At 41.0% G+C, this 14,911-nt stretch overlaps 1 protein-coding gene across 5 annotated transcripts in view; it reads right to left on the reverse strand.

Annotated features, from left to right (window-relative positions):
- LOC139759554 (glycine receptor subunit alpha-2-like) overlaps window positions 1–14,911 on the reverse strand; it is a 269,976-nt gene that overhangs the window by 152,975 nt on the left and 102,090 nt on the right. For all 5 annotated transcript variants that reach the window (XM_071681818.1, XM_071681820.1, XM_071681819.1 and 2 more), the window contains one exon: window positions 6,678–6,745. In XM_071681818.1, the coding sequence (XP_071537919.1) occupies window positions 6,678–6,745 (68 nt within the window). The remainder of the gene's footprint in view (window positions 1–6,677; window positions 6,746–14,911) is intronic.

Below are 14,911 nucleotides of genomic sequence, written 5' to 3' on the forward strand. Positions count from 1 at the left end.
AGCCGGATTCTGTACACACACACACACACACACACACACACACACACACACACACACACACACACACGTTTCATACATTTCTTGTCCATATAATCAATGATATTGATCCTGTCAATGAAGAAATGGACGGGCCAAGAGACCATCCCAGGCCTCGCCTTCAGAATGTCATTCGCCAAGATCCTTTGACAGATTACCTAACACAGTCTCTACTGTGGAAAGAGTAGTGCTTTTCGGTGATTGGGAACGATCATTTGATCACGTGGAGAGAAAGTATCCCCCCCGAATGATAATCATAATCACAGCAAAAGGCAAAATACAGAACTGAGGTAACGGCAAACTCACTCTGCAGTTCTTGGTTATTTAGCCCCAATGATGCAACCAAGCACAGGTCTTTCAGAATTACAAATTAATTGATTCTCTAGTTCTAAACACAGTAAAGAATAATACACAGTCTTGAGAAACGTATGAAAGAACGGTAAATGATACACTTTATGAAAGCCTAATTAATATCCAGTGAAGGCTCACTTTACTGTCCAAGACCAGTAAAACCCACACGCTTTACTAATAATTATACTAAGCAAAGACCCTGGTATAGCAATACTTGATTACTAATCATTACCTTCTGCCGTTGAACACCGTCAGTCATCAATCGCTGCCGTTGAACACTGGCAGTTTAATCGATGCCGTTAGACACCATTAGTCATTAACCATTGCTGCTGATAGAAACTGTCTACTACTACTGTCATCGAGCTGTAGGAGTCAATATCTACTGCTGTTGAACATCAGCAGTCATTAACCACCACTGTTGAACAGCAGTGGTTATCACTTCCTGCTGTTGAGCGGACGCAGTAGCGGCAGGCATTACCACCCTGCCGTTGAAGAGCAGTAACAGCGGCGTCAACTACCGCTTTATTAACATCTAAGTTGCGCAAGACCGTTCTGACAGACATTATGAAAAAGGAGTAGCTCTCTCGGTGACATGGATGGTCGCCTACCTGTATCACTAGGAGATTACAGAGGATGAAAGGGGCTGTGAGAGGCAAGGCCAAGAAAAAGAGAAAGGGAGAGAGTGGCTTATGCCTTCAGTCAGTCAGTCAAGAGAAGGGAAATGGGTTCTGGAAACCAGTTTTGGCGAGGATGGGTTTATATTCAGGTATGTCATCAAAAAGAGAGATTGACAGATAATATATTGACGCTGTATCAGGTAAGACTTTTGTTTGGGTACGGCTGAGGGAAGAATGTCTTTTACGGTAAAGCTACTGAAGATATATTATTGCTGGGGAAGATGATTTATGGAGGAGTGCTACGCTTTGGGGAATACATGATCCATCAAGAGAAAAGTAAGACAGAGGAGGTGCACTGCGAGCGGTCTGGGGGAAGCTACGAATATACTGGGGACAGTATATAGGACTATATTTATAGTGTGTTAGAGAACGACGGGGATAACACCCCTCGTCCATTTTAGAGAAAAACCAGCCTTTGGAAGCTCAGCCGAGAGGAATCCTCTTATCTCCCTTAGACATGCCAGGCACTGAGGATGACGTATGATCCAACTTGTCTGTTCACCTGTGTGTGGTGTGTGTGTCAACATCATATTTAATTTTCAATTCGCTCAAACTTAATTCTTCACATGTTATATTCTAAATACGTTTCAGCTCACGCCAAATTCATGGTCCCATGTTAGCGATGGTGTGAGTTCGTACCTTCACTGAAAGAGGTCTTATTATTTCTGTAACATTAAGAAGATTTTGCTTTGTTGTGGCACAGTTTCTAGAGGTACCAACAACTTCAAACTCGTTACTTGACATCCATGATATCCACCGAATCCTCATGACTGGCAACAGTCATTTGCTATGAGCTGTTCGAGAAGAACTTCGAGACTCCAGTCTCTGAAAACTTTTCTCATTCCATGTCTGAGTCAGACGGCGTGCGTTATGTCCTTCAGATCTGGATGAGACTCGCGGAGTTCGTTACTTGATCCAAACAGATTTAGATTTAGCCAATCGTATGGAAATCATCAAGTTTCCTACATCAGATCTTGCATCTGCTAAGTTCCCTACATTAGATCCTATGTCTACTAAATTTCCTACATTAGATCTTTCGTCAACTAAGTTTCCTACATCATATCTTACATCTTCTAAGTTCCCTACATTAGATCTTATATCTGCTAGGTTCCATACATCAGATCTTACGCCCAGTAAGTTCCTAAACATCAGTTCTTACATCTGATATGTTTTCGCTACATCTCTTCATCCCCGTTGCGTCACGCTACTGATAATGTTACGGGTTCTCTTGTACAACCCAAGAAGTGGCAATAGCCTTTCGTGGTACTAGTGAATGGGCACTGACCATTCACGTGTTGGGAGAGTTGTGTGTGCGCAGGTAAGAGAGTGCTGTTGTGTTCCGGTATACGCTAAATATATCAAAAGGGGTGTGGAGAGCTAACCTCTCTCTCTCTCTCTCTCTCTCTCTCTCTCTCTCTCTCTCTCTCTCTCTCTCTCTCTCTCTCTCTCTCTCTCTCAAAAATTACTGACAGACGTTAATACATACAGATAATCATGCACACAAACATGCACAAATAAAGACACACAGAGAAACCCGCATATATTAACATACAAAGATACACACAAAGACAGAAATGCAACTTGACACACATACATTGCTAACGTTTGTCCCTCAACTCAGTAAATGGCGAAAGCTCTTTCCATTTATCTTCATACACACAACAGTAGCTAATGGCAACGTCCCTCTCTCCCCGTCCAGCCCTCTGAGGAGGGAAAAACCGAGGCGGGAGTAGGAGGAGGCATTAGGAAGACCAGAGTCGGAGCGGAGATTTATCACCACCCTCTTCCACAGCGACTCGTTCGTCTCGGGAACAATAACCCTGGCTATCTACATTTCAATTGGCCATTGACGTCTGAACTTGAGAGAGGAAATATGGCTAATGTAATACCAGTGACGAGCGAGAGGGAGGGAGTATCCAACAAAGCTTCCAGTGGCGAGGCGAAATATAATATTTTACGCAGTACCATCAACACACTGGGCACGTATATCGGTGGGTCATTAATTTTGAGGTGGTGCGGTTGGCGGCACCGTATCAGCATAATTAACGCTATTGTTTCCTACAGCAACATAAACAGAGTGATTTTGTGGGAGTTATCGCGCGGGAGAATTACTAGTCGTATCCATGCAACAGACAACTCCGCATGAAAGTACCGAGCGAGATTAGCGACGATATTACCGATTATCGCGAGAGTTACGACTCCTTAGTTCTGGTTATGATACGAGGGGTGCGAGAGTGCTAGACTAGATTACGGGGTCAATAGGTGAGAATCATGCCTTTTGGCTGATCCGCTGATCAGTCGCCGTGCAAGGTGAAGGCTTTGTGGTCGATATGGGCGAAGCAGAAACGTTCTTCCTGTTGTTTTTGGAAGGCTCAGCTTCATGTTGGTCTACGTACTGAAGGAAAGAGAGGATTGGTTAGTAGTGAGGTACTCAAGAGGGACGAGAACTGTAGCTTTATGCTCCGTAAGGTTAGTCTAAGGTCATAAAATTCTTCATTTTATAATTGAGAAAGACAATTTTTTGTCCTAAAATCCTTAAAAGTACCATTCCATCCGTGGGTTTCAAAATAAAAAGTTCTATTTCGGCTGATGAATAGCGTCTTTATGCTCCAAGGTAACTACATGTTTTTTTTTTTTCATTAATTTCTTGATTAGACGCGTCCTGTGGTTCATTAGTACCATTTGTTAACATAATTAGTACTAAGAATTACAGTGTTATTTCACCAGTTTGAAAACAAAAGTGTTTATACCTAGGAGAAAAAACATTTTAATCACCTTGCTTTTTGACTTTTTCAAAATTATAATTTTATTCAGAATCCCTAAATAGGTGCTATTCATTATGGTGAACGAGGGGTCTGTGTTGTAAAAGCTGTATTTCAACTAATTAGTTATGTTATTAAATGCTGGCCATATAATGTGCGTTCGTGGCATTTTTATTTATTCACATCCTCTAGTTCTTGTACTTGGCTCCCTTTTATGGTACTATTTCTTAAAAGAAAAATATAAAGAGTAATAAACATTCTTCATGTTAAGGGATATTGGGCAACGCATTTCACGCAGATTTCTTTATAATTAATGCCGTAGACGTAGGAATCCAAGTTGATAGTATTTCACTAATATGAGATTGATATCCAAGTAGGAAAGTGGTTCATGAAATGGAGGGAAGACAGGTTAGCGATATTCCACTTTATAAATGGTGCATAACCATTAGTCTCTAAATTTACAGGCTCACCAGCTTACTTTCTATCAATATATATATATATATATATATATATATATATATATATATATATATATATATATATATATATTTTATCCCAGGGGATAGGGGAGAAAGAATACTTCCCACGTATTCCCTGCGTGTCGTAGAAGGCGACTAAAAGGGGAGGGAGCGGGGGGCTGGAAATCCTCCCCTCTCACTTTTTTTTTTTTTTTTTTCCAAAAGAGGGAACAGAGAAGGGGCCCAGGTGAGGATATTCCCTCAAGGGCCCAGTCCTCTGTTCTCAACGCTACCTCGCTAATGCGGGAAATGGCGAATAGTATGAAAGAAATATATATATTAGTTCAAACATACATTTACATTTGTAGTATGTAATGTTCCATTTTCCTATACTTCTTTCATTATAGTTAATGACACCACGAGATTCATCAGGGGGATGAATGATTATAACTGTGTGTCTATCGTATGATAGACATACCTCAATCCCTCTAGCTCATCTGATTCTTGATTGGTTGGGATATCGCATCATTTCATTTCTTGAACATTCATTCCAAATGATGGAGGCAAGATAACATTTTCCTTATCCTTTCCTGACATAAAAAGAGAAAACTCCATTATGTCATCTTGTATGAACAAGCTCACTCGGAACTTATGGAACCTTTTTACTCACATTTTAGGACTGGTTATTTGCATTTGACTAAACCTAGTTACGCAGCTCTGCACAGTTTGAGCGATCAAAAATACAAGAAAATATCCAGTGAATGGTAGGGGGCGTTTTGAAGTTATGGGAGATAACTTCAGATTATTAGGGGTTTTACCGTGCAAATGCACCAGTTCTGGGAATTGATAATTTGCTGTGCCTATACTTGGTTTTAAGAGAAGCGGCTGGCGGGAACCAGAAACTGCAAGGTAAAGGCACGCCCATCCCTTGGACAATGGGAGAATATCGTATATATTCTTTCAGATATATTCAAATGGTCTTCCTTCGTCGGTGAAAATAAGGAATATTTCGAGACAATGCTCACCTTCGTGTGGTCTGATAAATGAAGGCTTTATGAATGACAGAACTACAGGATACAGACGTAAAGGGAACAGAACATACGAAAAAAGTCACAGAACAGATTCACCAAGGACAGAAATTTTGCATTGCAGAATCAGAAGACAAAATTATATAGGAAATATTGACATACGATAGACCCACTGTGAAAAGAGACAACGTAGAATAACAAAAGTTACTAGAATCACAGACAACAGAACCAAAAGCGATCGAGTTTCAAACGAGAAAACTCACAAACGAAGGCTCACAATTAAGACAACCTCACAAGTGACGGACTAACACAATCTAAATCAAAATGGCCAGAATCATACATGTCAGAGCCACGGATGACGACAGGACAATATGACTAACAGTAAAGCATTAGAGTCCCGAGAGCTATAGACAAAAAAAAAAGTTTAAATGAATTTGCCTCTTTGTGCTAATCTCGTCGCGCGTATTCCCTCCTCGCCTTGATTGCCTCCGTCTTTCCAGCTGTGGTCAACTCAGACATTCCTCCCACACACTCCTCAAAGCCACCTTTTAAGAAGCCTCAGGGAATGTTAACGGCACGAACGCCAAGACCGGCCCATTGTGTGAGGCAAACGGTTCCTCGAACCCACCCGGAGACCGTGATAACACCAGGGGGCCAAATACTGATTACCATTTTGATGGCCATGAGCAGACTCTCACAGGAACCTGAGGCTGTACACCCTTGGAGGGGGACTGCCTTGGCACGACTCTTTTCCCGACTTATATTTTTATTTTTCACTTAACAGACTGATGCTCCTGACCCGTATGATTAACTTTTCCTGATTAATCAGGAGTCTTGATTATATTACCTTTCATTTCAATGAATGTCCAGGATACTACGGAAAGCCATAAATGTTTCATGCTTAAGAATCACGTATCAACATTCATGTGGGTAGAGACGAAGACATGTTACCCACCCATCCTCTCTGTGTAATAACGGTACGGCTACAAGAGGAATGGAGAGCTAATTTGGGGGTTGGGGCCTTAAGAAAATCCCCCACTCCTGTATCATCACTCTAAAAGAAGGAACAGAAGAATGTAACACGAAAGATCTCATTTTTCGAGAAGTTCAGTTCCTAACTACCTCCCTAAGGCAGAGCAAAGCAAATGGTTCGAAAAAAAAAAAAAAATGACCATATGATCTCTTTTTCCTTAACCAGACAATCTTTCAAAAAATACGTAATTAACGAAGAATTTGCATCAAGTCAGAGGCTTTAACGTCAAATAACAGTTCATCCTGGGATTAATCTGACTCAAGGAGTCAAGAAAAAGAGATCAATGTCGACTTTCTGAATGAATCGAAGATATTAAACACAGTAACACTCACCATAGAGTTGGGGTCGATGGATCCAAAGCTTCGAATGTAAAGTTCACACATGACCGTAGTGGCGTTATCTGTAAAATAAAGAAAAGAAGACACTTTTACTCGTCAGCTTCGGTTGCAGGTAGATAGTGAAGTTTGACAATGTTAAGTCAAAAATTTATGGACTCTATAAACACAGTAGTACAAAAATAAAGTTGTCAGAAAATTGAGGCATCGTTTACCAGATAAAACACACACACACAAAGATTCCAGATTGCCTCCCTTTTATTAAGTATGACAATACTTCAGGAAGTCTTGTATCTTAACTTTATGACATTTCATCCACAATAACTAGATCTTTTTGCAGTCTTTGTACCATTGTCTGTCCGTTCTCAATCGTTCTCAGTTTATAGTCATACCATAACCTTTCGCTTTCCTTCATTAAAATGTTTCGATTCATTTTCTTTTACATTTACCCGTTTTTTTACACAAATGTGGATATACTAACTAGTTATTCTGCAACATTTCACAGCCTTCTGTGGTCTCCAAGGGGTCCTTGCACATTCCCACGAAGCAATATCTCCTGCGTCCACTCTTTCTAGTATTTCTTGCTCCCACCACCACCTCTCCCTCTCTATCTCTCTCCCTGCATACATAAACCGAATCACAGTCACAGATTTCTCGTCAATCCCATTTTCACCACAGATCTAAAACGAGTCGCTTAGACCTCCGCCACATTGTTCATAGGAAGCCTAAGCCTATAATGGCTATGGTGTGTGGATATCAGTTTCTGAGGAGTAATAGATTACGCGGTATTTATCTGTGTATTTCTATATACGGATGTACGGATACACATCAACCAACCCTTGCTGTACGAGTGTATATGAGGTGTACACCAGGGGATAAATTTGCAGGTGTGCGCTCTACATTCACTTGGCCTCCACCGCCACTATCATCGCTGCAGTAGAGTGCCATATCCTCTCTTCATTCTTGTGCCATCTGCTCCATTTTCTTGCCATCTCTATATGTACCTATCCTCATTTGTTACATCACAGACTGTGTTCTGAGGTCTTTGGTGGTGCTTATTTTATGGTTATTTTAAAATTTCCAGCTCCCCTTAGATGTCTTGGAAGACTGTGGAAGTTTGTGATCTATGCTTCTTTGTCATCTACTTCGTCACATAGATGTATCCCAAGACTTCATCTTCACTACATCTTTTCTTTTGTATACTCCGTGAACATATAATTCACACTTTTTTATCATGAAGAACTTTCTCACAGAGTTTACAATCTAGTCACGTGAAGATCTGATGCGGGGAAAAAAATATTCAATCGCTTTTTTTTTCATAAGACTTTCTTCACTTATCCTGAGTTTGTATCAGTCCTAGCGACCACTCCGCCAAACACGTTTCAGCTATTATTAGTCCTAGCAACCACCACACCAACCGCGCACAGCCCTTACATCAGTCCTAGCAACAACCATACCAGCCACACACTTAACTTCTGTCAGTCCTAGCATCCACCATCCCAATAACGCACTTCACCTTATATCATCCCTCTCAACAGCCTCCCCAACCACGCACTCTACCCTCTGAAATCCACGACCTTTTACTCACTTCTATGAACAAAAATAATCTCTTGATACACCGACTAAAGCAGAAAACGGCATTCGTGTTGCCGACAGCCTACCAAGTTCTCACTGCGGGTATCAGCGCACCGAAGCACCCATTTTCTTCAGTTTCCCAGTGGTTACTTGATCCAGTCAATGGACGTCACCATTACTCATCCTGTATCGCCTTCCTCCGCTCCACACTCATGACCTTGACTACACACCTTCACACAGTAACTCCCAGCAGCCACCCCTGTACACTGAGCGTCTGTGTGTGTGTGTGTGTGTGTGTGTGTGCGTGTATTGAAATGCTCTGTAGCAAAACTTTTTTATGGCTATGGATTTGGAAAAGGAAAGTTTTCAAAAAATATCTACCTTTTTAGGGGTTTAAGAGATTTAACTATTTAAAAGTCTTAGGAGCGACCACTGTTATGAAAGCTTTTAACCCAAAAAAGTTATCGCAGTTAACAGAAGTCCAAACATTATTTTCAGTTTTTTTTTTAACTACTGCAGGGTGTTGCTTCTGAAGCAACAAGAGCCGAAAATCCTTAATAGTTACAGTAAATACCACCCATGCTACGTCAGAGGGTTATTTTCGTCCTAAGAATAATTTCCTTTTCCAAAAAATTCCATGGTTGAATAACGAAGGCCTTTAATACTAGATATCCTGATTAGTTATACTTCGTGTATCCTTAATACCATTTCTAGGGTGTTAGGCTATCATATGAAAAGTAATCACGGCATCTATACTGTCTTAAGTTTAGAGACGAGCCTATTTTTCGCTTAAAAATCACCTTGAACTATCAACTTGTTTTCGACATGTCGTTTTCCAGAACTTGACGTAAAAGTCGAGAACAGGGCGCCTGTAGACTCCTACTGTATCCTACAGGCTGCGAGAGAGACAAGAGAACGTCTACTTCAGGTGAGAGTCGATAGATTGACACGTTTTCTCAACCTGTGCTAAAAATAGGGACTCCAATTATCATTCAGGCAGGATACATTTACCGACACTTCCGAAAAAAAAAATAATTTCTAATTATCACGTGTACCATCATGTACTCCTACGTCATTCTAAAATTGCCAGTACAGAATATTCAAGTCACACATCTGGTTCTAGTGTGCCAAAATGTAGAGATAAAAATTCCCTTTTTCTAAACGAGTTTTTTGCCGCGTTCTAATTGTCATCGATCATGCACTCTCCGACTGTGGGAGTAGTCGCACATTCTCACAGTGCATTCTCGTCCCGTACCTTATCAAACACACATTTCTCATTCAAGTGTCTCCCAGGCCGAGTCTTCTTTCCCTCCTTATCAGCAGTGTGGCTTTTATCGTCTGATTAACGCCCGTGTGAGTTATTCAGAGGCAACGGTGCAGTGGGGGTGGAATGTTAGGGTATGGGGACGCTGATGTGGATACTAGCGGTCAGGTTTCTGGATACTGAAGTTCTTAAGATACAGTGGTCTCTGGATACGGGGGGGGGGGGGGGGGGATTTTAGGAAATGTATTTACGTGCAGTGGTTTCTATGTACTTGGTTCTAAATATGAAAGGTTTTCAGGTACAGTGGTTTCTAGATACCGAGGATCTTCAGATAAGGGGTTTCTAGATATTGAAGGTTTTCAGATACATTCATTTCTAGTTACTGAGTTGGTCTAGATACTGAAGGGCTGTATATATACAGTGCGTTATGGATACTGACTGGTAAATTGCTGAGGGGCCCTAGATAATATATGGTTCCAGTTCTGGGAATCCTAGACATGAGGAGGGTCATATGTTGAAGGGGGGATTTGGGAGGGAGGAGGAGAGGAGGGCTTTAGAGAGAGAGAGATTCTAGAGAGTTATGACTGCGCTACTGGCTCACGACACGCTTCTGGGCAAGTTATGAACAATTTCGCCGGGAGCAGTGCCGTGGAACTCACCCCTTGAACGCTTGTGCCTCCAACCTCGGGGGGTATTCATGGGGTACTCGAGGGAGGGGGGGTAATCGCTTCCTGGAGGCTATATACGTGTCATGATCGCAAGATTAGGCACTTCGCCTCCTAAGCATCAAGTAACGTGTCGCATCACCAGTAAAGGGATCCACCTTGAGAAGACAGTTTCATATGCCACGTCCTCGCAGGGGAAGGGATTTATTTCCTAGAGGATACGAAGCAAGCTTCGATTAACAGATAGATACGTCAGTAGATCTTGAATTACGTCTACCAACAGAGATTCGCCTACTAAAAACCCCGAATGTCGAAGGCATTGTCACCAACAGATGACAATTTATCATTGCTTCAGTCCCACATATATCCCCTGAACGCGTCACAACTTTCAACTGCTACCAACCTCTGAATCGCCCCTTGAACACCACGTAATTTGCTACTCCTAACTGATCAGATCGCATAGCACCTTCCCTCAGAGCTCAACTCGACATCCGGAGTTTACTACCAGACGCAAGTTACAGATGAAGCCCCATTAAGGCAACTCCTCCAAACTTGTGCAAACACTTTACAAAGTTGTAGCCCCAGCCTCCAAAACTCATTTTACTCAAGTTGCATTTTCATCAGTAATGTATATATATATATATATATATATATATATATATATATATATATATATATATATATATATATATAATATATATATATATATATATATATATATATATATATATATATATATATATATATATATATATATATATTACCAGTTTCCGAGAATAAAATAGATTCTGGTTTATCTGCTATCGGCTAACGGTAATCTGTAGCCTTAATCCATTCAACAAATAAGTTTGATATTTTCTTTGGATATGCAGTCGTCAGAAATATCTGATGAATATTCAAAATAGAGTAGCAAGAAACCTTCTGTAATTAGCACCCGTACACACACACACACACACACACACACACACACGCACACTGCGCTCACCACACAGTCCACACAGGCATTAGAGATTTGTAGAATATACCTGGATATATGAACACTTTTCTCAGTCTTAGCTTGTCGTAATTAACATTAGATAATACTGTACCTGGTACCTACATTGCCCCATGAAAACATACTTGGTAACTTTATTTTGTCACACACTTAAAACTACTTAAAGAAAAAAATAAAGTTACGAAAGAAAGTTTTGCCAAGGCTGAGAAAATGTCTCGTTAAAGTCAAGGCGAGACAAGAAAGTCGTATTTTGCGACAACCGCATCGCTTTAACACAAGGGAAGGGAATTTCGCTTATTTGATTTTAACCAAGGCAGGAGGGGACCTAGAGAGAGAGAGAGAGAGAGAGAGAGAGAGAGAGAGAGAGAGAGAGAGAGAGAGAGGACAGACAGACAAAAGTTATTCATGAAAACATTCATTGACTTTACTGCTTCTCTTTGCTACTGTATCTGTGTTCACAAGGACTCCAACTCAAATTCGAAGCCGGGTCGTCACATTTCTCCTCCCTTCCAGTACTTATTTCTGTGAACGAGATAAGTCCTGGTTAATGTCAGGTAACAAATGTGAACTTCGGTTAGCAGGTCGACAACGAGAAGCTCCTATATGGAAGCGAAAATGATGCCGGGCAATAACCGTTCATCAGAAGACATGGAGGTAACCTCTGATGGGTCCCAAGGTTGGGGTACCATCTCTAAGTGAGGCAGACTTCTACTCTGCCAAACACAGGGGAGGTTATGGATCTGGGCAGATCAAAGCTGTAGAATTAGCTTCCTTCTTTCGTCATTTCTCTCTCTCTCTCTCTCTCTCTCTCTCTCTCTCTCTCTCTCTCTCTCTCTCTCTCTCTCTAAGGGAGTCGGGTCTACCAGCACTATAAGTGCTAAAACTACATATATATCATTTTTCATTCAAAATGGCCACGACTGAGGCATGTTCTAACCCTTGTCTTGTCGGATACTATACTGAAAATGAAAATGTGCCGACGTGCCTTCCTTGCTACCTACCTCCCCGTGGGCCCACTGTCCTTCACCACCCACATGACCAAATACTACGAATTTTCTCAGGGTGTCCGGAAGCCAGAGAAACTACCCAATACTTCGTCCCGTATTTATGCTAACAACATTATTTCCCAGCGATCTTCCTCCCTCATGGGATATATTGCCTCACTTGGTGTGTGCTAAGAGGCATCCCTTGCTTCATCCTAGACACAACTCTCCGGCAATAAATTCCTTTGCCATTTCTCTCGCCTAAGAGTTATAAGCGGCGGTATTACACGGTGAGCATGGCGTCGTCGCTCTCATTGTGCAAAAGGAAGGTAAGACGGAGTGTGGAAGTAGCAGCGGATGGAGAGGAATATATATGTGCGAGATACGAGAGAAAGAGAGACATTCACAACAAGAAAGAATGAGAAATATATGTAAATTGTATGGTCAAAGAATCTCAGTCTTGAAATACTCGAAGCAGAGTAGGATTCCTTAGAATATTATTTGAAGTCATTAATATGTGTGTGTGTGTGTGTGTGTGTGTGTGTGTGTGTGTGTGTTGTGATTCATTTACTATATTTATCGCTTTTTATTCAGTTGTATATGACGGATCACGATTATATTTTGCATTTTTCTGGAGACACATGCCACTTTCACTGCAGGTCTCTGTACCGGAGACTTTTCAAAGATCATAAACCACGAAGGTAACAAACTTGCTATTCTAACATCATTTTTATCTTTTTTCATGTTGGAGTAGATACTGTGTGTTGTAGTTTACCTCCACTTTACCCATATTCATGAAGAAATTCAGCAAGCCATTTTGTACGAACGAGTATATGAAAAGAACAAACTGTTATTGCATATTCAAAAAACATTCCTAAAAGATGAAGTCAGAATTACTTCCATGCGTATTTAGAATAAAGCAATATGGGAAAATTTTACGTTGTTTATAGAATTAACTTTTTTCTAAAGTCAAGAACCTCAATTATCGCCTATCTCCTCAACGCCAATTTTTCCTGTGAAAGTATTAAGAAAAGTCATCCAGTCGATCTTATCTCTAGCCTAGGAACGACACGGCACAAACACAAGGACGTCCTGTGTTAAAAATATTTCATTAAACATTTTCCCGTACACAAAAATTGGTTACTGGAGGACAAATGGTCCAATTTTAAAACCGGAGAGAAGACCCCGCAACACATGACAAGTGTCATGAACTTAAAGGTGTGTTGCCAGGTCGGTACGTACGGAAATTCAGGAATGTTTAGATTGAGGTCAAGATGGTGTGACCTTGACCTGAGGCAAGCACAGGCTCACCAGTGACCATGTTTGAATTGACAGCACACAGAGATAGGAAATTAGTTTCTGTATGTTACACACACACACACACACACACACACACACACACACACACACAACACAAAGGAAAACACAATACTAGAACCGTGAAGCTTATAGAAAAATAGAATGCAATACAAGAAAAACAAAAATGGTAAACTTCATGTAAAGAAGGGTAAGGCAAGACATAAAGAACGGAAGGGAAACTTCTGGAGGGCAACTATGAAGAAACAGTCTTCTAACAAAGACATGCAACATCGTAGGAGAAGGAGAACGTCAAGAGATAATGAGCTAAAGAGGGACGAGGGTTGATGCAGCGCCCGAGATCCAATTAGGAAGGAGGAAAGAGCGGAGGTGATATCACGTTGCTCGGCGCCCCGCTTGGCTGCTCAGCAGACAGAACAGGTAAGAGGGGGGAAGAACACAAACGATCAAAAAGTAGACGAGAGACTGTCAGTGTTACCAAACATCAGACGAAGATCTGGATCTTTATCAAACGGTAGAAAAATAATTGTTGACAAAGAACTGTTAGTAGTCAAACAGCAAACGAGGAACGGTAGATGAGAAAACAGCATGCAAGAAAAAAGATAAACTGCAGTTGACTAAGCAGTAATCGAGGTGTAGATGATCAAATAGAAAAATTATCATCAAAAAGCGGACGAAAAAAAAAAGAAGTTATCAAACACTAAAGGGAGTAAATTATATTAATCAAACAGTAGACAATCTAACACCAGACGAGAAGACTAACTTATCAAAATCTCGCTCAGTATAAGCAAGATTCACAACTGACATCACAAGACCTCAACCTGGAGAAAGACAGAGTGAAATTGTGGTTTAAGGAGAACAAACTGTTGACCGAGAAACAAAAGTCAACACGTATATGTTAACACGAGCAACACGCTTTTACCGATCCCAAAAAACAAACAAAAAAAATTATTTCAAATCCGCCCTCGAAGTATTTTTACGCCTTCTGGAGCAAGCTGTATATAAAGACCTGAAACAAACAGTGAGGAAGCGTCGCACATATCATGTCTCTCCAAGACGAATGTAAATCCGGTGAAGCGAGAAATACTCTGAACAAAGGATGACAACAGACATATGAAAACAATCAAGGCAACGACTAAGATCGCACTAAGCGGAAGACATATTCAGGAGGGAGGAATATCATCTACCCTCCGTGTATAAATATGACCTGGAGTCACTTGTGACTGATGTCTGGGGGAGCTGCTGAAAGAGAAGCGTCTGCTGGTGAATTTTCTTCCCTAGGGCAACCGATGATATGTCATGCGCACTTTTAGAACCACGGGCGAGAATGGGAGACACGTAATATTTCTTTCTCAACTCGAAGCAAAAGCTTTTCCCAGAGTCAGAACAAAAATGGAATGTGGACACGCGATGGTAGAGAAAACAAGAAAGCC

The sequence above is a fragment of the Panulirus ornatus genome, chromosome 33 (assembly GCF_036320965.1).
Source record: "Panulirus ornatus isolate Po-2019 chromosome 33, ASM3632096v1, whole genome shotgun sequence".
Lineage (NCBI taxonomy): Eukaryota > Metazoa > Arthropoda > Malacostraca > Decapoda > Palinuridae > Panulirus > Panulirus ornatus.